This window comes from Toxotes jaculatrix, chromosome 20 (assembly GCF_017976425.1).
Source record: "Toxotes jaculatrix isolate fToxJac2 chromosome 20, fToxJac2.pri, whole genome shotgun sequence".
Taxonomy (NCBI): Eukaryota; Metazoa; Chordata; class Actinopteri; family Toxotidae; genus Toxotes; species Toxotes jaculatrix.
The window spans coordinates 2,262,813-2,286,028 of NC_054413.1; the positions used below are offsets into that span (position 1 = coordinate 2,262,813).

General features: G+C 31.0%; 1 protein-coding gene across 2 annotated transcripts in view; it reads right to left on the reverse strand.

The window, feature by feature from the left end:
* Window positions 1-23,216, reverse strand: part of LOC121200376 (cadherin-6-like) — a 79,205-nt gene that overhangs the window by 3,843 nt on the left and 52,146 nt on the right. For both annotated transcript variants that reach the window (XM_041065643.1, XM_041065645.1), the window contains 3 exons: window positions 2,467-2,588; window positions 1,113-1,230; window positions 651-902 (listed from right to left, as the gene is read on the reverse strand). In XM_041065643.1, the coding sequence (XP_040921577.1) occupies window positions 651-902; window positions 1,113-1,230; window positions 2,467-2,588 (492 nt within the window). The remainder of the gene's footprint in view (window positions 1-650; window positions 903-1,112; window positions 1,231-2,466; window positions 2,589-23,216) is intronic.

Sequence of the window (23,216 nt, forward strand, 5' to 3'; positions counted from 1 at the left end):
TTTATCAGGGAGATAAACACAGAGATTCTTGCATCTTACACCAGGCAGTGAAAATACTGTTATTTGTACAAATTTGAATTTGCTTTGGAAACGGCCTTAAAGCTGGTTTTGTAACATATTTGACCTTGATGCTTTGCTTTTTTATTTTTTTTATTTTTTTTTTTTTTTTGAGTTGTCAGAAACTGAACTTTCACAAAGCAAACATACAATTCCCTGAACCTTCACTGATGTTATGTCTTGTAGAGGACAGATTCTTAATATTCTTAAAATCCTCTTTGTATTTAAAAGAAATCAACTGTATGTGATATGTAAAATTACCATCCACCACCAATGAATGTATCACTGCTTAAAATGCACCTGTCCTTGCCTCCTACAGCTGAGATGCTGTAGATATTAGCTCTTCAAATCAAATTAACACATCAGCTGTGGCCACTGTCAGACTTACCCACCCACAGGAAGTGATGAATCAAATTACGGAGCGAACTACTGAACTGTCTCTTTAACACCTGTGAGAGGTGGTTTGCTGTAGCTCTTAAGAAACGCTCAAATCTAATTTTCAGCAGTTAAATTAGGCTCAAACTGAAAAGCAAACGTTTGCAGAATTGAGCTGCAGGTGCATTTCGGGCAGTTTTCTTGCAGCCAGTACTCACTGAGCAGAATGATGACACAAAGCAGGATGGCCACCAGGGCTCCCGTGCTGAGTCCCGCCCTCGCTGTGAGCGCCTCAGCGTTGCACAGCTTCATGTTGCCCTCGCGGTCACAGGTGCACACTCGGATGGTCAGCGTGTTGGTGCTGCTCTGCATCGGGAACTCTCCGTCAGAAATGACCACAGGTACGTGGTAGACGCTCTTCTGGAGACTGCTGTAGCTGTTCCTCCGTGTAAGAATCCAGGCTGTGTTGTCTGAAAACAACAGGATATAAAGTTACTGTGCAGCGAATCTATGACCTGAATAAAGATTTCAGTAAACTTCATTAGAAATTTCATTTGGTCTGTGAATGTGCTTTTAGTTTTTTTTTGTTTTGTTTTTTTAACAGCAGGTAAACTGTAAGTGCCTTATGGGAACATTACACAGAAGATGGAAGATAATCTGATGAGCTCAGAGTGTGTTACCTTTGTTATCACGGACAGAGAAGTTAGCCTTCCCAGCAGCCTCCTGTGCAAGGCTGAAGAAGAACCGGTGTCCTCCGAGTGGCTCGTCAGGATCTGTGGCACTCACAGTTTGTATCCTCTGAAAAAGAACACGACAACAACAAAAGAACAGACAGGTAAGGAACACAACTCAACATCAGCTACTATGAAATGCAATTCAACTATATAATCAGACGTCAGATGATTAGATGTATGTAAACGTATCCAAACTGTTTCTGACACAAAATCTTAGAAAATAAGCTGATGATTTAATGTCAGCAGAGCAGTGATGGTAAGTACATTTACATATGCGAGTATTTCCATCCTATGCAAATTTACACATCCACTCTGCTTCTTTCTGGAGGTAAATACTGTGCTTTCTATTCCACTACATTTGTCTGACGGCTATTTTATTTTTAAAATTATTAATAAAATACAGTCAAATTCTTTAGTATTGTTATAGATCAAACTAAGCAGCAGTGTATAGACTTTGGACTCAGCCACAGCAATATAAAAGTGATACTTACACATTAATTCATCACTTGTTATAATCCGTTATAATTATGAGTCATTCATGATGAATGTTTAAAGAATATTCTGATGCTAAAACAGTCTTGCTCCACCGCTGGACTGCTCTCTTTACGAAAGCAAACAATCCCAGTTTGTTTCCACCACTGCAACTCAGGCCCAGTATCTACACGATAACACTGTGAATAGACTTCTCTCTTTGAATACTGCAGAGTACAAGCCAGCAAATAACAAGTCAAGGCTTGGGTCGTCACACCTCCTGCAAGCACCGATAAACTCCAGACAGAAACACTTGGTTCAGATCAGAGTGTGAACACAAAATACGTGGTGGAATTTGCAAGTGATACAGAAACTGAAGACAGAGTTTACGTCTGATGTGTCACAGCATTTTGGGTTTTCAGCTCAGGAGAACTGGCAGGACTACAACTGAAAAGCAAACTGTAAGATTGTGATGTTGTGTTTTGAGTGTTACAGTAAATAGTCCATAATCAAGCAGATTCTTGTTAAACCTCTTGGCATCTCTTTGACTGTGGATGTGTTCTTGACTTCTTTCATCTCAGGCGTATGTGGAGGTCGAAACTGTTCTGGAAAACTGTATTTCTCCACTTAAGATGTGAGCTTATGCACAAAAAAAGGTAGGTCCCCAGATGCATTAATTATCCTACACATCTCGTACTTCTAGCTTAAAACACGTGACAGATTCACAAATTCTCTCTGAGGATCGCTAATACCATGATTAACTAGGGCGCATATTCCTAACAGAGACATTAAGATGAAACCATGACTACAACTATGTTATCATACCAACCTGGTTAGCCTTAGCGTTCTCGCACACAAATGTCTCATAATTGGTGGCAAATGTTGGAGCATTGTCGTTGACATCCAGCACTCTGATGTAAACAGGTACACGGCTGATCTGTCGTGGGTTGTCTAGGAAACACAAAGGTGGACACAGTGAATCTACACTAATAATTTTTTTCCCTAATAACTACCATAGTACGTGTAGTGTGTGTGTAGCTTTCACCGATATTTCAAAGCAAACTAATTATATGTGACATGAAAAACAGATTTTACCATATATACAGTCAATAACTCACATAAAGAAGTACAATCAAGGCGTTATGTTTCCTTATTTGATTATACATCTTGCTTTTCATTACCTAAAAATTTGTATGATATTTGATTATTCAAATTAAAAAAACAAAAACATTGCTGATACTAGGATGTTTTTTTCACAATTTTATGTCATAAAAGTAATAGTATAAGTCTTCAAAATGGAACAAAAAAAGTCAATTTTTTTGCCTCAAAATGTCATAAAAAACGTCATAGTATAGTAAGGCGTCAAAATCGGCCAAAAAAAGTCAAAATTTTTTTGACCTCAAAACATCATAAAAAACCTTTTAGTAACGTCCAATTTTGACACCTTACATTTTGAGGTCAAAATTTTTTTTTTTTACTTTTTTTGCCCGAAAAAAACGCCATACTATACTATGACGTTTTTTATGACATTTTGAGGTCGAAAAAATTTTTGACTTTTTTTGCCCGAAAAAAAACGTCATACTATACTATGACGTTTTTTATGACATTTTGAGGTCGAAAAGAATTTTGACTTTTTTTGTCCGATTTTAACGCCTTACTATACTATGACGTTTTTTATGACATTTTGAGGTCGAAAAAATTTTTGACTTTTTTTGTCCAATTTTGACGCCTTACTATACTATGACGTTTTTTATGACATTTTGAGGTCGAAAAATTTTTTGACTTTTTTTGCCCGAAAAAAACGGCATACTATACTATGACGTTTTTTATGACATTTTGAGGTCGAAAAAAATTTTGACTTTTTTTGCCCGAAAAAAACGGCATACTATACTATGACGTTTTTTATGACATTTTGAGGTCGAAAAATTTTTTGACTTTTTTTGCCCGAAAAAAACGGCATACTATACTATGACGTTTTTTATGACATTTTGAGGTCGAAAAAAATTTTGACTTTTTTTGTCCAATTTTGACGCCTTACTATACTATGACGTTTTTTATGACATTTTGAGGTCGAAAAAATTTTTGACTTTTTTTGCCCGAAAAAAACGCCATACTATACTATGACGTTTTTTATGACATTTTGAGGTCGAAAAAATTTTTGACTTTTTTTGGCCGAAAAAAACGGCATACTATACTATGACGTTTTTTATGACATTTTGAGGTCGAAAAAAATTTTGACTTTTTTTGTCCGATTTTGACGCTTTACTATACTATGACGTTTTTTATGACATTTTGAGGTCGAAAAATTTTTTGACTTTTTTTGCCCGAAAAAAACGGCATACTATACTATGACGTTTTTTATGACATTTTGAGGTCGAAAAATTTTTTGACTTTTTTTGCCCGAAAAAAACGGCATACTATACTATGACGTTTTTTATGACATTTTGAGGTCGAAAAAAATTTTGACTTTTTTTGTCCAATTTTGACGCCTTACTATACTATGACGTTTTTATGACATTTTGAGGTCGAAAAAAATTTTGACTTTTTTTGCCCGAAAAAAACGGCATACTATACTATGACGTTTTTTATGACATTTTGAGGTCGAAAAAAATTTTGACTTTTTTTGCCCGAAAAAAACGGCATACTATACTATGATGTTTTTTATGACATTTTGAGGTCGAAAAATTTTTTGACTTTTTTTGCCCGAAAAAAAACGGCATACTATACTATGACGTTTTTTATGACATTTTGAGGTCGAAAAAAATTTTGACTTTTTTTGTCCGAAAAAAACGGCATACTATACTATGACGTTTTTTATGACATTTTGAGGTCGAAAAATTTTTTGACTTTTTTTGCCCGAAAAAAACGGCATACTATACTATGACGTTTTTTATGACATTTTGAGGTCGAAAAAAATTTTGACTTTTTTTGCCCGAAAAAAACGGCATACTATACTATGACGTTTTTTATGACATTTTGAGGTCGAAAAATTTTTTGACTTTTTTTGCCCGAAAAAAACGGCATACTATACTATGACGTTTTTTATGACATTTTGAGGTCGAAAATTTTTTTGACTTTTTTTGCCCGAAAAAAACGGCATACTATACTATGACGTTTTTTATGACATTTTGAGGTCGAAAAAAATTTTGACTTTTTTTGTCCAATTTTGACGCCATACTATACTATGACGTTTTTTATGACATTTTGAGGTCGAAAAAAATTTTGACTTTTTTTGCCCGAAAAAAACGGCATACTATACTATGACGTTTTTTATGACATTTTGAGGTCGAAAAATTTTTTGACTTTTTTTGCCCGAAAAAAACGGCATACTATACTATGACGTTTTTTATGACATTTTGAGGTCGAAAAAAATTTTGACTTTTTTTGCCCGAAAAAAATGCCATACTATACTATGACGTATTTTATGACATTTTGAGGTCGAAAAAATTTTGACTTTTTTTGTCCAATTTTGACGCCTTACTATACTATGACGTTTTTTATGACATTTTGAGGTCGAAAAAAATGTTGACTTTTTTTGTCCAATTTTGACGCCATACTATACTATGACATTTTTTATGACATTTTGAGGTCGAAAAAATTTTGACTTTTTTTGCCCGAAAAAAACGGCATACTATACTATGACGTTTTTTATGACATTTTGAGGTCGAAAAAATTTTTGACTTTTTTTGTCTGATTTTGACGCCTTACTATACTATGACATTTTTTATGACATTTTGAGGTCGAAAAATTTTTGACTTTTTTTGTCCGATTTTAACGCCTTACTATACTATGACGTTTTTTATGACATTTTGAGGTCGAAAAAAATTTTGACTTTTTTTGTCCAATTTTGACGCCTTACTATACTATGACGTTTTTTATGACATTTTGAGGTCGAAAAAATTTTTGACTTTTTTTGGCCGAAAAAAACTGCATACTATACTATGACGTTTTTTATGACATTTTGAGGTCGAAAAAATTTTTGACTTTTTTTGTCCAATTTTGACGCCTTACTATACTATGACGTTTTTTATGACATTTTGAGGTCGAAAAATTTTTTGACTTTTTTTGCCCGAAAAAAACGGCATACTATACTATGACGTTTTTTATGACATTTTGAGGTCGAAAAAAATTTGGACTTTTTTTGCCCGAAAAAAACGGCATACTATACTATGACGTTTTTTATGACATTTTGAGGTCGAAAAATTTTTTGACTTTTTTTGCCCGAAAAAAACGCCATACTATACTATGACGTTTTTTATGACATTTTGAGGTCGAAAAAAATTTTGACTTTTTTTGTCCAATTTTGACGCCTTACTATACTATGACGTTTTTTATGACATTTTGAGGTCGAAAAAATTTTTGACTTTTTTTGCCCAAAAAAAACGCCATACTATACTATGACGTTTTTTATGACATTTTGAGGTCGAAAAAATTTTTGACTTTTTTTGGCCGAAAAAAACGGCATACTATACTATGACGTTTTTTATGACATTTTGAGGTCGAAAAAAATTTTGACTTTTTTTGTCCGATTTTGACGCTTTACTATACTATGACGTTTTTTATGACATTTTGAGGTCGAAAAATTTTTTGACTTTTTTTGCCCGAAAAAAACGGCATACTATACTATGACGTTTTTTATGACATTTTGAGGTCGAAAAAAATTTTGACTTTTTTTGCCCGAAAAAAACGCCATACTATACTATGACGTTTTTTATGACATTTTGAGGTCGAAAAATTTTTTGACTTTTTTTGCCCGAAAAAAACGGCATACTATACTATGACGTTTTTTATGACATTTTGAGGTCGAAAAATTTTTTGACTTTTTTTGTCCAATTTTGACGCCTTACTATACTATGACGTTTTTTATGACATTTTGAGGTCGAAAAATTTTTTGACTTTTTTTGTCCGAAAAAAACGGCATACTATACTATGACGTTTTTTATGACATTTTGAGGTCGAAAAATTTTTTGACTTTTTTTGCCCGAAAAAAACGGCATACTATACTATGACGTTTTTTATGACATTTTGAGGTCGAAAAAAATTTTGACTTTTTTTGGCCGAAAAAAACGGCATACTATACTATGACGTTTTTTATGACATTTTGAGGTCGAAAAATTTTTTGACTTTTTTTGTCCAATTTTGACGCCTTACTATACTATGACGTTTTTTATGACATTTTGAGGTCGAAAAAATTTTTGACTTTTTTTGCCCGAAAAAAACGGCATACTATACTATGACGTTTTTTATGACATTTTGAGGTCGAAAAAAATTTTGACTTTTTTTGTCCGATTTTGACGCCATACTATACTATGACGTTTTTTATGACATTTTGAGGTCGAAAAAATTTTTGACTTTTTTTGGCCGAAAAAAACGGCATACTATACTATGACGTTTTTTATGACATTTTGAGGTCGAAAAAAATTTGGACTTTTTTTGCCCGAAAAAAACGGCATACTATACTATGACGTTTTTTATGACATTTTGAGGTCGAAAAAAATTTTGACTTTTTTTGTCCGAAAAAAACGGCATACTATACTATGACGTTTTTTATGACATTTTGAGGTCGAAAAATTTTTTGACTTTTTTTGCCCGAAAAAAACGGCATACTATACTATGACGTTTTTTATGACATTTTGAGGTCGAAAAAAATTTTGACTTTTTTTGCCCGAAAAAAACGCCATACTATACTATGACGTTTTTTATGACATTTTGAGGTCGAAAAAAATTTTGACTTTTTTTGCCCGAAAAAAACGGCATACTATACTATGACGTTTTTTATGACATTTTGAGGTCGAAAAAATTTTTGACTTTTTTTGCCCGAAAAAAACGGCATACTATACTATGACGTTTTTTATGACATTTTGAGGTCGAAAAAATTTTTGACTTTTTTTGTCCAATTTTGACGCCATACTATACTATGACGTTTTTTATGACATTTTGAGGTCGAAAAAATTTTTGACTTTTTTTGCCCGAAAAAAACGGCATACTATACTATGACGTTTTTTATGACATTTTGAGGTCGAAAAATTTTTTGACTTTTTTTGTCCAATTTTGACGCCTTACTATACTATGACGTTTTTTATGACATTTTGAGGTCGAAAAATTTTTTGACTTTTTTTGTCCAATTTTGACGCCATACTATACTATGACGTTTTTTATGACATGTTGAGGTCGAAAAAATTTTTGACTTTTTTTGCCCGAAAAAAACGCCATACTATACTATGACGTTTTTTATGACATTTTGAGGTCGAAAAAAATTTTGACTTTTTTTGCCCGAAAAAAACGGCATACTATACTATGACGTTTTTTATGACATTTTGAGGTCGAAAAAAATGTTGACTTTTTTTGTCCAATTTTGACGCCATACTATACTATGACGTTTTTTATGACAGTTTGAGGTCGAAAAAATTTTTGACTTTTTTTGCCCGAAAAAAACGGCATACTATACTATGACGTTTTTTATGACATTTTGAGGTCGAAAAAAATTTTGACTTTTTTTGCCCGAAAAAAATGCCATACTATACTATGACGTTTTTTATGACATTTTGAGGTCGAAAAAAATTTTGACTTTTTTTGTCCGATTTTGACGCCTTACTATACTATGACGTTTTTTATGACATTTTGAGGTCGAAAAATTTTTTGACTTTTTTTGCCCGAAAAAAACGGCATACTATACTATGACGTTTTTTATGACATTTTGAGGTCGAAAAAATTTTTGACTTTTTTTGGCCGAAAAAAACGGCATACTATACTATGACGTTTTTTATGACATTTTGAGGTCGAAAAAAATTTTGACTTTTTTTGCCCGAAAAAAACGCCATACTATACTATGACGTTTTTTATGACATTTTGAGGTCGAAAAATTTTTTGACTTTTTTTGTCCAATTTTGACGCCTTACTATACTATGACGTTTTTTATGACATTTTGAGGTCGAAAAATTTTTTGACTTTTTTTGTCCGAAAAAAACGGCATACTATACTATGACGTTTTTTATGACATTTTGAGGTCGAAAAATTTTTTGACTTTTTTTGCCCGAAAAAAAACGGCATACTATACTATGACGTTTTTTATGACATTTTGAGGTCGAAAAATTTTTTGACTTTTTTTGTCCAATTTTGATGCCATACTATACTATGACGTTTTTTATGACATGTTGAGGTCGAAAAAATTTTTGACTTTTTTTGCCCGAAAAAAACGCCATACTATACTATGACGTTTTTTATGACATTTTGAGGTCGAAAAAAATTTTGACTTTTTTTGTCCGATTTTGACGCCTTACTATACTATGACGTTTTTTATGACATTTTGAGGTCGAAAAATTTTTTGACTTTTTTTGCCCGAAAAAAACTGCATACTATACTATGACGTTTTTTATGACATTTTGAGGTCGAAAAAATTTTTGACTTTTTTTGCCCGAAAAAAACGGCATACTATACTATGACGTTTTTTATGACATTTTGAGGTCGAAAAAATTTTTGACTTTTTTTGCCCGAAAAAAACGCCATACTATACTATGATGTTTTTTATGACATTTTGAGGTCGAAAAAAATTTTGACTTTTTTTGTCCAATTTTGATGCCATACTATACTATGACGTTTTTTATGACATGTTGAGGTCGAAAAAATTTTTGACTTTTTTTGCCCGAAAAAAACGCCATACTATACTATGACGTTTTTTATGACATTTTGAGGTCGAAAAAAATTTTGACTTTTTTTGCCCGAAAAAAACGCCATACTATACTATGACGTTTTTTATGACATTTTGAGGTCGAAAAAAATGTTGACTTTTTTTGTCCAATTTTGACGCCATACTATACTATGACGTTTTTTATGACATTTTGAGGTCGAAAAAAATGTTGACTTTTTTTGTCCAATTTTGACGCCATACTATACTATGACGTTTTTTATGACAGTTTGAGGTCGAAAAAATTTTTGACTTTTTTTGCCCGAAAAAAACGGCATACTATACTATGACGTTTTTTATGACATTTTGAGGTCGAAAAAATTTTTGACTTTTTTTGCCCGAAAAAAACGGCATACTATACTATGATGTTTTTTATGACATTTTGAGGTCGAAAAAAATTTTGACTTTTTTTGTCCAATTTTGATGCCATACTATACTATGACGTTTTTTATGACATGTTGAGGTCGAAAAAATTTTTGACTTTTTTTGCCCGAAAAAAACGCCATACTATACTATGACGTTTTTTATGACATTTTGAGGTCGAAAAAAATTTTGACTTTTTTTGCCCGAAAAAAACGCCATACTATACTATGACGTTTTTTATGACATTTTGAGGTCGAAAAAAATGTTGACTTTTTTTGTCCAATTTTGACGCCATACTATACTATGACGTTTTTTATGACAGTTTGAGGTCGAAAAAATTTTTGACTTTTTTTGCCCGAAAAAAACGGCATACTATACTATGACGTTTTTTATGACATTTTGAGGTCGAAAAAAATTTTGACTTTTTTTGTCCGATTTTGACGCCTTACTATACTATGACGTTTTTTATGACATTTTGAGGTCGAAAAAAATTTTGACTTTTTTTGCCCGAAAAAAACGCCATACTATACTATGACGTTTTTTATGACATTTTGAGGTCGAAAAAAATTTTGACTTTTTTTGTCCAATTTTGACGCCTTACTATACTATGACGTTTTTTATGACATTTTGAGGTCGAAAAAATTTTTGACTTTTTTTGGCCGAAAAAAACGGCATACTATACTATGACGTTTTTTATGACATTTTTAGGTCGAAAAAAATTTTGACTTTTTTTGCCCGAAAAAAACGCCATACTATACTATGACGTTTTTTATGACATTTTGAGGTCGAAAAAAATTTTGACTTTTTTTGCCCGAAAAAAACGCCATACTATACTATGACGTTTTTTATGACATTTTGAGGTCGAAAAAAATTTTGACTTTTTTTGTCCGAAAAAAACGGCATACTATACTATGACGTTTTTTATGACATTTTGAGGTCGAAAAATTTTTTGACTTTTTTTGCCCGAAAAAAACGGCATACTATACTATGACGTTTTTTATGACATTTTGAGGTCGAAAAAAAAATTGGGACTTTTTTTGCCCGAAAAAAACGCCATACTATACTATGACGTTTTTTGACATTTTGAGGTCGAAAAAAATTTTGACTTTTTTTGCCCGAAAAAAACGGCATACTATACTATGACGTTTTTTATGACATTTTGAGGTCGAAAAAATTTTTGACTTTTTTTGCCCGAAAAAAACGCCATGCTATACTATGACGTTTTTTATGACATTTTGAGGTCGAAAAAATTTTTGACTTTTTTTGTCCAATTTTGACGCCATACTATACTATGACGTTTTTTATGACATTTTGAGGTCGAAAAAATTTTTGACTTTTTTTGCCCGAAAAAAACGCCATACTATACTATGACGTTTTTTATGACATTTTGAGGTCGAAAAATTTTTTGACTTTTTTTGCCCAATTTTGACGCCTTACTATACTATGACGTTTTTTATGACATTTTGAGGTCGAAAAAATTTTTGACTTTTTTTGTCCAATTTTGACGCCATACTATACTATGACGTTTTTTATGACATTTTGAGGTCGAAAAATTTTTTGACTTTTTTTGTCCAATTTTGACGCCTTACTATACTATGACGTTTTTTATGACATTTTGAGGTCGAAAAAATTTTTGACTTTTTTTGGCCGAAAAAAACGGCATACTATACTATGACATTTTTTATGACATTTTGAGGTCGAAAAAAATTTTGACTTTTTTTGTCCGATTTTGACGCCATACTATACTATGACGTTTTTTATGACATTTTGAGGTCGAAAAAATTTTTGACTTTTTTTGGCCGAAAAAACGGCATACTATACTATGACGTTTTTTATGACATTTTGAGGTCGAAAAAAATTTGGACTTTTTTTGCACGAAAAAAACGGCATACTATACTATGACGTTTTTTATGACATTTTGAGGTCGAAAAAAATTTTGACTTTTTTTGTCCGAAAAAAACGGCATACTATACTATGACGTTTTTTATGACATTTTGAGGTCGAAAAATTTTTTGACTTTTTTTGCCCGAAAAAAACGGCATACTATACTATGACGTTTTTTATGACATTTTGAGGTCGAAAAAAATTTTGACTTTTTTTGCCCGAAAAAAACGGCATACTATACTATGACGTTTTTTATGACATTTTGAGGTCGAAAAAAATTTTGACTTTTTTTGCCCGAAAAAAACGGCATACTATACTATGACGTTTTTTATGACATTTTGAGGTCGAAAAAATTTTTGACTTTTTTTGCCCGAAAAAAACGGCATACTATACTATGACGTTTTTTATGACATTTTGAGGTCGAAAAAAATTTTGACTTTTTTTGCCCGAAAAAAACGGCATACTATACTATGACGTTTTTTATGACATTTTGAGGTCGAAAAAATTTTTGACTTTTTTTGGCCGAAAAAAACGGCATACTATACTATGACGTTTTTTATGACATTTTGAGGTCGAAAAATTTTTTGACTTTTTTTGTCCAATTTTGACACCTTACTATACTATGACGTTTTTTATGACATTTTGAGGTCGAAAAAATTTTTGACTTTTTTTGGCCGAAAAAAACGGCATACTATACTATGACGTTTTTTATGACATTTTGAGGTCGAAAAAAATTTGGACTTTTTTTGCCCGAAAAAAACGGCATACTATACTATGACGTTTTTTATGACATTTTGAGGTCGAAAAAAATTTTGACTTTTTTTGTCCGAAAAAAACGGCATACTATACTATGACGTTTTTTATGACATTTTGAGGTCGAAAAAAATTTTGACTTTTTTTGCCCGAAAAAAACGGCATACTATACTATGACGTTTTTTATGACATTTTGAGGTCGAAAAAAATTTTGACTTTTTTTGCCCGAAAAAAACGGCATACTATACTATGACGTTTTTTATGACATTTTGAGGTCGAAAAAATTTTTGACTTTTTTTGCCCGAAAAAAACGGCATACTATACTATGACGTTTTTTATGACATTTTGAGGTCGAAAAAATTTTTGACTTTTTTTGTCCAATTTTGACGCCATACTATACTATGACGTTTTTTATGACATTTTGAGGTCGAAAAAATTTTTGACTTTTTTTGCCCGAAAAAAACGGCATACTATACTATGACGTTTTTTATGACATTTTGAGGTCGAAAAATTTTTTGACTTTTTTTGTCCAATTTTGACGCCTTACTATACTATGACGTTTTTTATGACATTTTGAGGTCGAAAAAATTTTTGACTTTTTTTGTCCAATTTTGACGCCATACTATACTATGACGTTTTTTATGACATTTTGAGGTCGAAAAAATTTTTGACTTTTTTTGCCCGAAAAAAACGCCATACTATACTATGATGTTTTTTATGACATTTTGAGGTCGAAAAATTTTTTGACTTTTTTTGTCCAATTTTGACGCCTTACTATACTATGACGTTTTTTATGACATTTTGAGGTCGAAAAAATTTTTGACTTTTTTTGGCCGAAAAAAACGGCATACTATACTATGACGTTTTTTATGACATTTTGAGGTCGAAAAAAATTTGGACTTTTTTTGCCCGAAAAAAACGGCATACTATACTATGACGTTTTTTATGACATTTTGAGGTCGAAAAAATTTTTGACTTTTTTTGCCCGAAAAAAACGGCATACTATACTATGACGTTTTTTATGACATTTTGAGGTCGAAAAAAATTTTGACTTTTTTTGCCCGAAAAAAACGGCATACTATACTATGACGTTTTTTATGACATTTTGAGGTCGAAAAAAATTTTGACTTTTTTTGCCCGAAAAAAACGCCATACTATACTATGACGTTTTTTATGACATTTTGAGGTCGAAAAAATTTTTGACTTTTTTTGGCCGAAAAAAACGGCATACTATACTATGACGTTTTTTATGACATTTTGAGGTCGAAAAATTTTTTGACTTTTTTTGTCCAATTTTGACGCCTTACTATACTATGACGTTTTTTATGACATTTTGAGGTCGAAAAAATTTTTGACTTTTTTTGGCCGAAAAAAACGGCATACTATACTATGACGTTTTTTATGACATTTTGAGGTCGAAAAAAATTTTGACTTTTTTTGTCCGATTTTGACGCCATACTATACTATGACGTTTTTTATGACATTTTGAGGTCGAAAAAATTTTTGACTTTTTTTGGCCGAAAAAAACGGCATACTATACTATGACGTTTTTTATGACATTTTGAGGTCGAAAAAAATTTGGACTTTTTTTGCCCGAAAAAAACGGCATACTATACTATGACGTTTTTTATGACATTTTGAGGTCGAAAAAAATTTTGACTTTTTTTGTCCGAAAAAAACGGCATACTATACTATGACGTTTTTTATGACATTTTGAGGTCGAAAAATTTTTTGACTTTTTTTGCCCGAAAAAAACGGCATACTATACTATGACGTTTTTTATGACATTTTGAGGTCGAAAAAAATTTTGACTTTTTTTGCCCGAAAAAAACGGCATACTATACTATGACGTTTTTTATGACATTTTGAGGTCGAAAAAAATTTTGACTTTTTTTGCCCGAAAAAAACGGCATACTATACTATGACGTTTTTTATGACATTTTGAGGTCGAAAAAAATTTTGACTTTTTTTGCCCGAAAAAAACGCCATACTATACTATGACGTTTTTTATGACATTTTGAGGTCGAAAAAATTTTTGACTTTTTTTGGCCGAAAAAAACGGCATACTATACTATGACGTTTTTTATGACATTTTGAGGTCGAAAAATTTTTTGACTTTTTTTGTCCAATTTTGACGCCTTACTATACTATGACGTTTTTTATGACATTTTGAGGTCGAAAAAATTTTTGACTTTTTTTGGCCGAAAAAAACGGCATACTATACTATGACGTTTTTTATGACATTTTGAGGTCGAAAAAAATTTTGACTTTTTTTGTCCGATTTTGACGCCATACTATACTATGACGTTTTTTATGACATTTTGAGGTCGAAAAAATTTTTGACTTTTTTTGGCCGAAAAAAACGGCATACTATACTATGACGTTTTTTATGACATTTTGAGGTCGAAAAAAATTTTGACTTTTTTTGTCCGATTTTGACGCCTTACTATACTATGACGTTTTTTATGACATTTTGAGGTCGAAAAATTTTTTGACTTTTTTTGCCCGAAAAAAACGGCATACTATACTATGACGTTTTTTATGACATTTTGAGGTCGAAAAAATTTTTGACTTTTTTTGCCCGAAAAAAACGGCATACTATACTATGACGTTTTTTATGACATTTTGAGGTCGAAAAAAATTTTGACTTTTTTTGCCCGAAAAAAACGCCATACTATACTATGACGTTTTTTATGACATTTTGAGGTCGAAAAAATTTTTGACTTTTTTTGCCCGAAAAAAACGGCATACTATACTATGACGTTTTTTATGACATTTTGAGGTCGAAAAATTTTTTGACTTTTTTTGTCCAATTTTGACGCCTTACTATACTATGACGTTTTTTATGACATTTTGAGGTCGAAAAAATTTTTGACTTTTTTTGGCCGAAAAAAACGGCATACTATACTATGACGTTTTTTATGACATTTTGAGGTCGAAAAAAATTTTGACTTTTTTTGTCCGATTTTGACGCCATACTATACTATGACGTTTTTTATGACATTTTGAGGTCGAAAAAATTTTTGACTTTTTTTGTCCGAAAAAAACGGCATACTATACTATGACGTTTTTTATGACATTTTGAGGTCGAAAAATTTTTTGACTTTTTTTGGCCGAAAAAAACGGCATACTATACTATGACGTTTTTTATGACATTTTGAGGTCGAAAAAAATTTTGACTTTTTTTGCCCGAAAAAAACGGCATACTATACTATGACGTTTTTTATGACATTTTGAGGTCGAAAAAAATTTTGACTTTTTTTGCCCGAAAAAAACGGCATACTATACTATGACGTTTTTTATGACATTTTGAGGTCGAAAAAATTTTTGACTTTTTTTGCCCGAAAAAAACGGCATACTATACTATGACGTTTTTTATGACATTTTGAGGTCGAAAAAATTTTTGACTTTTTTTGTCCAATTTTGACGCCATACTATACTATGACGTTTTTTATGACATTTTGAGGTCGAAAAAAATTTTGACTTTTTTTGCCCGAAAAAAACGGCATACTATACTATGACGTTTTTTATGACATTTTGAGGTCGAAAAATTTTTTGACTTTTTTTGTCCAATTTTGACGCCTTACTATACTATGACGTTTTTTATGACATTTTGAGGTCGAAAAAATTTTTGACTTTTTTTGTCCAATTTTGACGCCATACTATACTATGACGTTTTTTATGACATTTTGAGGTCGAAAAAATTTTTGACTTTTTTTGCCCGAAAAAAACGGCATACTATACTATGACGTTTTTTACGACATTTTGAGGTCGAAAAAATTTTTGACTTTTTTTGGCCGAAAAAAACGGCATACTATACTATGACGTTTTTTATGACATTTTGAGGTCGAAAAAAATTTTGACTTTTTTTGCCCGAAAAAAACGCCATACTATACTATGACGTTTTTTATGACATTTTGAGGTCGAAAAATTTTTTGACTTTTTTTGTCCAATTTTGACGCCTTACTATACTATGACGTTTTTTATGACATTTTGAGGTCGAAAATTTCTTTGACTTTTTTTGTCCGAAAAAAACGGCATACTATACTATGACGTTTTTTATGACATTTTGAGGTCGAAAAATTTTTTGACTTTTTTTGTCCAATTTTGACGCCTTACTATACTATGACGTTTTTTATGACATTTTGAGGTCGAAAAAAATTTTGACTTTTTTTGTCCAATTTTGACGCCTTACTATACTATGACGTTTTTTATGACATTTTGAGGTCGAAAAAATTTTTGACTTTTTTTGCCCGAAAAAAACGGCATACTATACTATGACGTTTTTTATGACATTTTGAGGTCGAAAAAAATTTTGACTTTTTTTGTCCGATTTTGACGCCTTACTATACTATGACGTTTTTTATGACATTTTGAGGTCGAAAAATTTTTTGACTTTTTTTGCCCGAAAAAAACGGCATACTATACTATGACGTTTTTTACGACATTTTGAGGTCGAAAAAATTTTTGACTTTTTTTGGCCGAAAAAAACGGCATACTATACTATGACGTTTTTTATGACATTTTGAGGTCGAAAAAAATTTTGACTTTTTTTGCCCGAAAAAAACGGCATACTATACTATGACGTTTTTTATGACATTTTGAGGTCGAAAAAAATTTTGACTTTTTTTGCCCGAAAAAAACGCCATACTATACTATGACGTTTTTTATGACATTTTGAGGTCGAAAAATTTTTTGACTTTTTTTGTCCAATTTTGACGCCTTACTATACTATGACGTTTTTTATGACATTTTGAGGTCGAAAAATTTTTTGACTTTTTTTGTCCGAAAAAAACGGCATACTATACTATGACGTTTTTTATGACATTTTGAGGTCGAAAAATTTTTTGACTTTTTTTGCCCGAAAAAAAACGGCATACTATACTATGACGTTTTTTATGACATTTTGAGGTCGAAAAAAATTTTGACTTTTTTTGCCCGAAAAAAACGCCATACTATACTATGACGTTTTTTATGACATTTTGAGGTCGAAAAAATTTTTGACTTTTTTTGCCCGAAAAAAATGCCATACTATACTATGACGTTTTTTATGACATTTTGAGGTCGAAAAAAATTTTGACTTTTTTTGTCCGATTTTGACGCCTTACTATACTATGACGTTTTTTATGACATTTTGAGGTCGAAAAATTTTTTGACTTTTTTTGCCCGAAAAAAACGGCATACTATACTATGACGTTTTTTATGACATTTTGAGGTCGAAAAAAATTTTGACTTTTTTTGCCCGAAAAAAACGCCATACTATACTATGACGTTTTTTATGACATTTTGAGGTCGAAAAAAATTTTGACTTTTTTTGTCCGATTTTGACGCCATACTATACTATGACGTTTTTTATGACATTTTGAGGTCGAAAAATTTTTTGACTTTTTTTGCCCGAAAAAAACGGCATACTATACTATGACGTTTTTTATGACATTTTGAGGTCGAAAAAAATTTTGACTTTTTTTGTCCAATTTTGACGCCATACTATACTATGACGTTTTTTATGACATTTTGAGGTCGAAAAAATTTTTGACTTTTTTTGCCCGAAAAAAACGCCATACTATACTATGACGTTTTTTATGACATTTTGAGGTCGAAAAAAATGTTGACTTTTTTTGTCCAATTTTGACGCCATACTATACTATGACGTTTTTTATGACATTTTGAGGTCGAAAAAATTTTTGACTTTTTTTGCCCGAAAAAAACGGCATACTATACTATGACGTTTTTTATGACATTTTGAGGTCGAAAAAATTTTTGACTTTTTTTGCCCGAAAAAAATGCCATACTATACTATGACGTTTTTTATGACATTTTGAGGTCGAAAAAAATGTTGACTTTTTTTGTCCGATTTTGACGCCTTACTATACTATGACGTTTTTTATGACATTTTGAGGTCGAAAAATTTTTTGACTTTTTTTGGCCGAAAAAAACGGCATACTATACTATGACGTTTTTTACGACATTTTGAGGTCGAAAAAATTTTTGACTTTTTTTGCCCGAAAAAAACGGCATACTATACTATGACGTTTTTTATGACATTTTGAGGTCGAAAAAAATTTTGACTTTTTTTGCCCGAAAAAAACGGCATACTATACTATGACGTTTTTTATGACATTTTGAGGTCGAAAAAAATTTTGACTTTTTTTGCCCGAAAAAAACGGCATACTATACTATGACGTTTTTTATGACATTTTGAGGTCGAAAAAATTTTTGACTTTTTTTGCCCGAAAAAAACGGCATACTATACTATGACGTTTTTTATGACATTTTGAGGTCGAAAAATTTTTTGACTTTTTTTGTCCAATTTTGACGCCTTACTATACTATGACGTTTTTTATGACATTTTGAGGTCGAAAAATTTTTTGACTTTTTTTGTCCGAAAAAAACGGCATACTATACTATGACGTTTTTTATGACATTTTGAGGTCGAAAAATTTTTTGACTTTTTTTGCCCGAAAAAAAACGGCATACTATACTATGACGTTTTTTATGACATTTTGAGGTCGAAAAAAATTTTGACTTTTTTTGCCCGAAAAAAACGCCATACTATACTATGACGTTTTTTATGACATTTTGAGGTCGAAAAAATTTTTGACTTTTTTTGCCCGAAAAAAACGGCATACTATACTATGACGTTTTTTATGACATTTTGAGGTCGAAAAATTTTTTGACTTTTTTTGTCCAATTTTGACGCCTTACTATACTATGACGTTTTTTATGACATTTTGAGGTCGAAAAAATTTTTGACTTTTTTTGCCCGAAAAAAACGCCATACTATACTATGACGTTTTTTATGACATTTTGAGGTCGAAAAAAATTTTGACTTTTTTTTCCCGAAAAAAACGCCATACTATACTATGAAGTTTTTTATGACATTTTGAGGTCGAAAAAAATTTTTACTTTTTTTGTCCGATTTTGACGCCTTACTATACTATGACGTTTTTTATGACATTTTGAGGTCGAAAAATTTTTTGACTTTTTTTGCCCGAAAAAAACGGCATACTATACTATGACGTTTTTTATGACATTTTGAGGTCGAAAAAATTTTTGACTTTTTTTGGCCGAAAAAAACGGCATACTATACTATGACGTTTTTTATGACATTTTGAGGTCGAAAAAATTTTTGACTTTTTTTGGCCGAAAAAAACGGCATACTATACTATGACGTTTTTTATGACATTTTGAGGTCGAAAAATTTTTTGACTTTTTTTGTCCAATTTTGACGCCTTACTATACTATGACGTTTTTTATGACATTTTGAGGTCGAAAAAATTTTTGACTTTTTTTGCCCGAAAAAAACGGCATACTATACTATGACGTTTTTTATGACATTTTGAGGTCGAAAAAAATTTTTACTTTTTTTGCCCGAAAAAAACGCCATACTATACTATGACGTTTTTTATGACATTTTGAGGTCGAAAAAAATTTAGACTTTTTTTGCCCGAACAAAACGGCATACTATACTATGACGTTTTTTATGACATTTTGAGGTCGAAAAAAATTTTGACTTTTTTTGTCCAATTTTGACGCCTTACTATACTATGACGTTTTTTATGACATTTTGAGGTCGAAAAAATTTTTGACTTTTTTTGCCCGAAAAAAACGGCATACTATACTATGACGTTTTTTATGACATTTTGAGGTCGAAAAAAATTTTGACTTTTTTTGTCCGAAAAAAACGGCATACTATACTATGACGTTTTTTATGACATTTTGAGGTCGAAAAAAATTTTGACTTTTTTTGGCCGAAAAAAACGGCATACTATACTATGACGTTTTTTATGACATTTTGAGGTCGAAAAATTTTTTGACTTTTTTTGCCCGAAAAAAACGCCATACTATACTATGACGTTTTTTATGACATTTTGAGGTCGAAAAAATTTTTGACTTTTTTTGTCCAATTTTGACGCCATACTATACTATGACGCTTTTTATGACATTTTGAGGTCGAAAAAATTTTTGACTTTTTTTGCCCGAAAAAAACGGCATACTATACTATGACGTTTTTTATGACATTTTGAGGTCGAAAAAAATTTTGACTTTTTTTGTCCAATTTTGACGCCATACTATACTATGACGTTTTTTATGACATTTTGAGGTCGAAAAATTTTTTGACTTTTTTTGCCCGAAAAAAACGCCATACTATACTATGACGTTTTTTATGACATTTTGAGGTCGAAAAAAATTTTGACTTTTTTTGTCCAATTTTGACGCCATACTATACTATGACGTTTTTTATGACATTTTGAGGTCGAAAAAAATTTGGACTTTTTTTGCCCGAAAAAAACGGCATACTATACTATGACGTTTTTTATGACATTTTGAGGTCGAAAAAAATTTGGACTTTTTTTGTCCGATTTTGACGCCATACTATACTATGACGTTTTTTATGACATTTTGAGGTCGAAAATTTTTTTGACTTTTTTTGGCCGAAAAAAACGGCATACTATACTATGACGTTTTTTATGACATTTTGAGGTCGAAAAAAATTTTGACTTTTTTTGCCCGAAAAAAACGCCATACTATACTATGACGTTTTTTATGACATTTTGAGGTCGAAAAATTTTTTGACTTTTTTTGTCCGAAAAAAACGGCATACTATACTATGACGTTTTTTATGACATTTTGAGGTCGAAAAATTTTTTGACTTTTTTTGCCCGAAAAAAAACGGCATACTATACTATGACGTTTTTTATGACATTTTGAGGTCGAAAAAAATTTTGACTTTTTTTGCCCGAAAAAAACGCCATACTATACTATGACGTTTTTTATGACATTTTGAGGTCGAAAAAAATTTTGACTTTTTTTGTCCGAAAAAAACGGCATACTATACTATGACGTTTTTTATGACATTTTGAGGTCGAAAAATTTTTTGACTTTTTTTGCCCGAAAAAAACCGCATACTATACTATGACGTTTTTTATGACATTTTGAGGTCGAAAAAAATTTTGACTTTTTTTGCCCAAAAAAAACGGCATACTATACTATGACGTTTTTTATGACATTTTGAGGTCGAAAAAATTTTTGACTTTTTTTGCCCGAAAAAAACGGCATACTATACTATGACGTTTTTTATGACATTTTGAGGTTGAAAAAATTTTTGACTTTTTTTGTCCGATTTTGACGCCATACTATACTATGACGTTTTTTATGACATTTTGAGGTCGAAAAAATTTTTGACTTTTTTTGCCCGAAAAAAACGCCATACTATACTATGACGTTTTTTATGACATTTTGAGGTCGAAAAAAATTTTGACTTTTTTTGTCCAATTTTGACGCCATACTATACTATGACGTTTTTTATGACATTTTGAGGTCGAAAAATTTTTTGACTTTTTTTGCCCGAAAAAAACGCCATACTATACTATGACGTTTTTTATGACATTTTGAGGTCGAAAAAAATTTTGACTTTTTTTGTCCAATTTTGACGCCATACTATACTATGACGTTTTTTATGACATTTTGAGGTCGAAAAATTTTTTGACTTTTTTTGCCCGAAAAAAACGCCATACTATACTATGACGTTTTTTATGACATTTTGAGGTCGAAAAAAATTTTGACTTTTTTTGTCCAATTTTGACGCCATACTATACTATGACGTTTTTTATGACATTTTGAGGTCGAAAAAAATTTGGACTTTTTTTGCCCGAAAAAAACGGCATACTATACTATGACGTTTTTTATGACATTTTGAGGTCGAAAAAAATTTTGACTTTTTTTGTCCGATTTTGACGCCATACTATACTATGACGTTTTTTTATGACATTTTGAGGTCGAAAATTTTTTTGACTTTTTTTGGCCGAAAAAAACGGCATACTATACTATGACGTTTTTTATGACATTTTGAGGTCGAAAAAAATTTTGACTTTTTTTGCCCGAAAAAAACGCCATACTATACTATGACGTTTTTTATGACATTTTGAGGTCGAAAAATTTTTTGACTTTTTTTGTCCGAAAAAAACGGCATACTATACTATGACGTTTTTTATGACATTTTGAGGTCGAAAAATTTTTTGACTTTTTTTGCCCGAAAAAAAACGGCATACTATACTATGACGTTTTTTATGACATTTTGAGGTCGAAAAAAATTTTGACTTTTTTTGCCCGAAAAAAACGCCATACTATACTATGACGTTTTTTATGACATTTTGAGGTCGAAAAAAATTTTGACTTTTTTTGTCCGAAAAAAACGGCATACTATACTATGACGTTTTTTATGACATTTTGAGGTCGAAAAATTTTTTGACTTTTTTTGCCCGAAAAAAACCGCATACTATACTATGACGTTTTTTATGACATTTTGAGGTCGAAAAAAATTTTGACTTTTTTTGCCCAAAAAAAACGGCATACTATACTATGACGTTTTTTATGACATTTTGAGGTCGAAAAAATTTTTGACTTTTTTTGCCCGAAAAAAACGGCATACTATACTATGACGTTTTTTATGACATTTTGAGGTCGAAAAAAATTTTGACTTTTTTTGTCCAATTTTGACGCCATACTATACTATGACGTTTTTTATGACATTTTGAGGTCGAAAAATTTTTTGACTTTTTTTGCCCGAAAAAAACGCCATACTATACTATGACGTTTTTTATGACATTTTGAGGTCGAAAAAAATTTTGACTTTTTTTGCCCGAAAAAAACGCCATACTATACTATGACGTTTTTTATGACATTTTGAGGTCGAAAAATTTTTTGACTTTTTTTGCCCGAAAAAAACGGCATACTATACTATGACGTTTTTTATGACATTTTGAGGTCGAAAAAAATTTTGACTTTTTTTGCCCAAAAAAAACGGCATACTATACTATGACATTTTTTATGACATTTTGAGGTCGAAAAAATTTTTGACTTTTTTTGCCCGAAAAAACGCCATACTATACTAT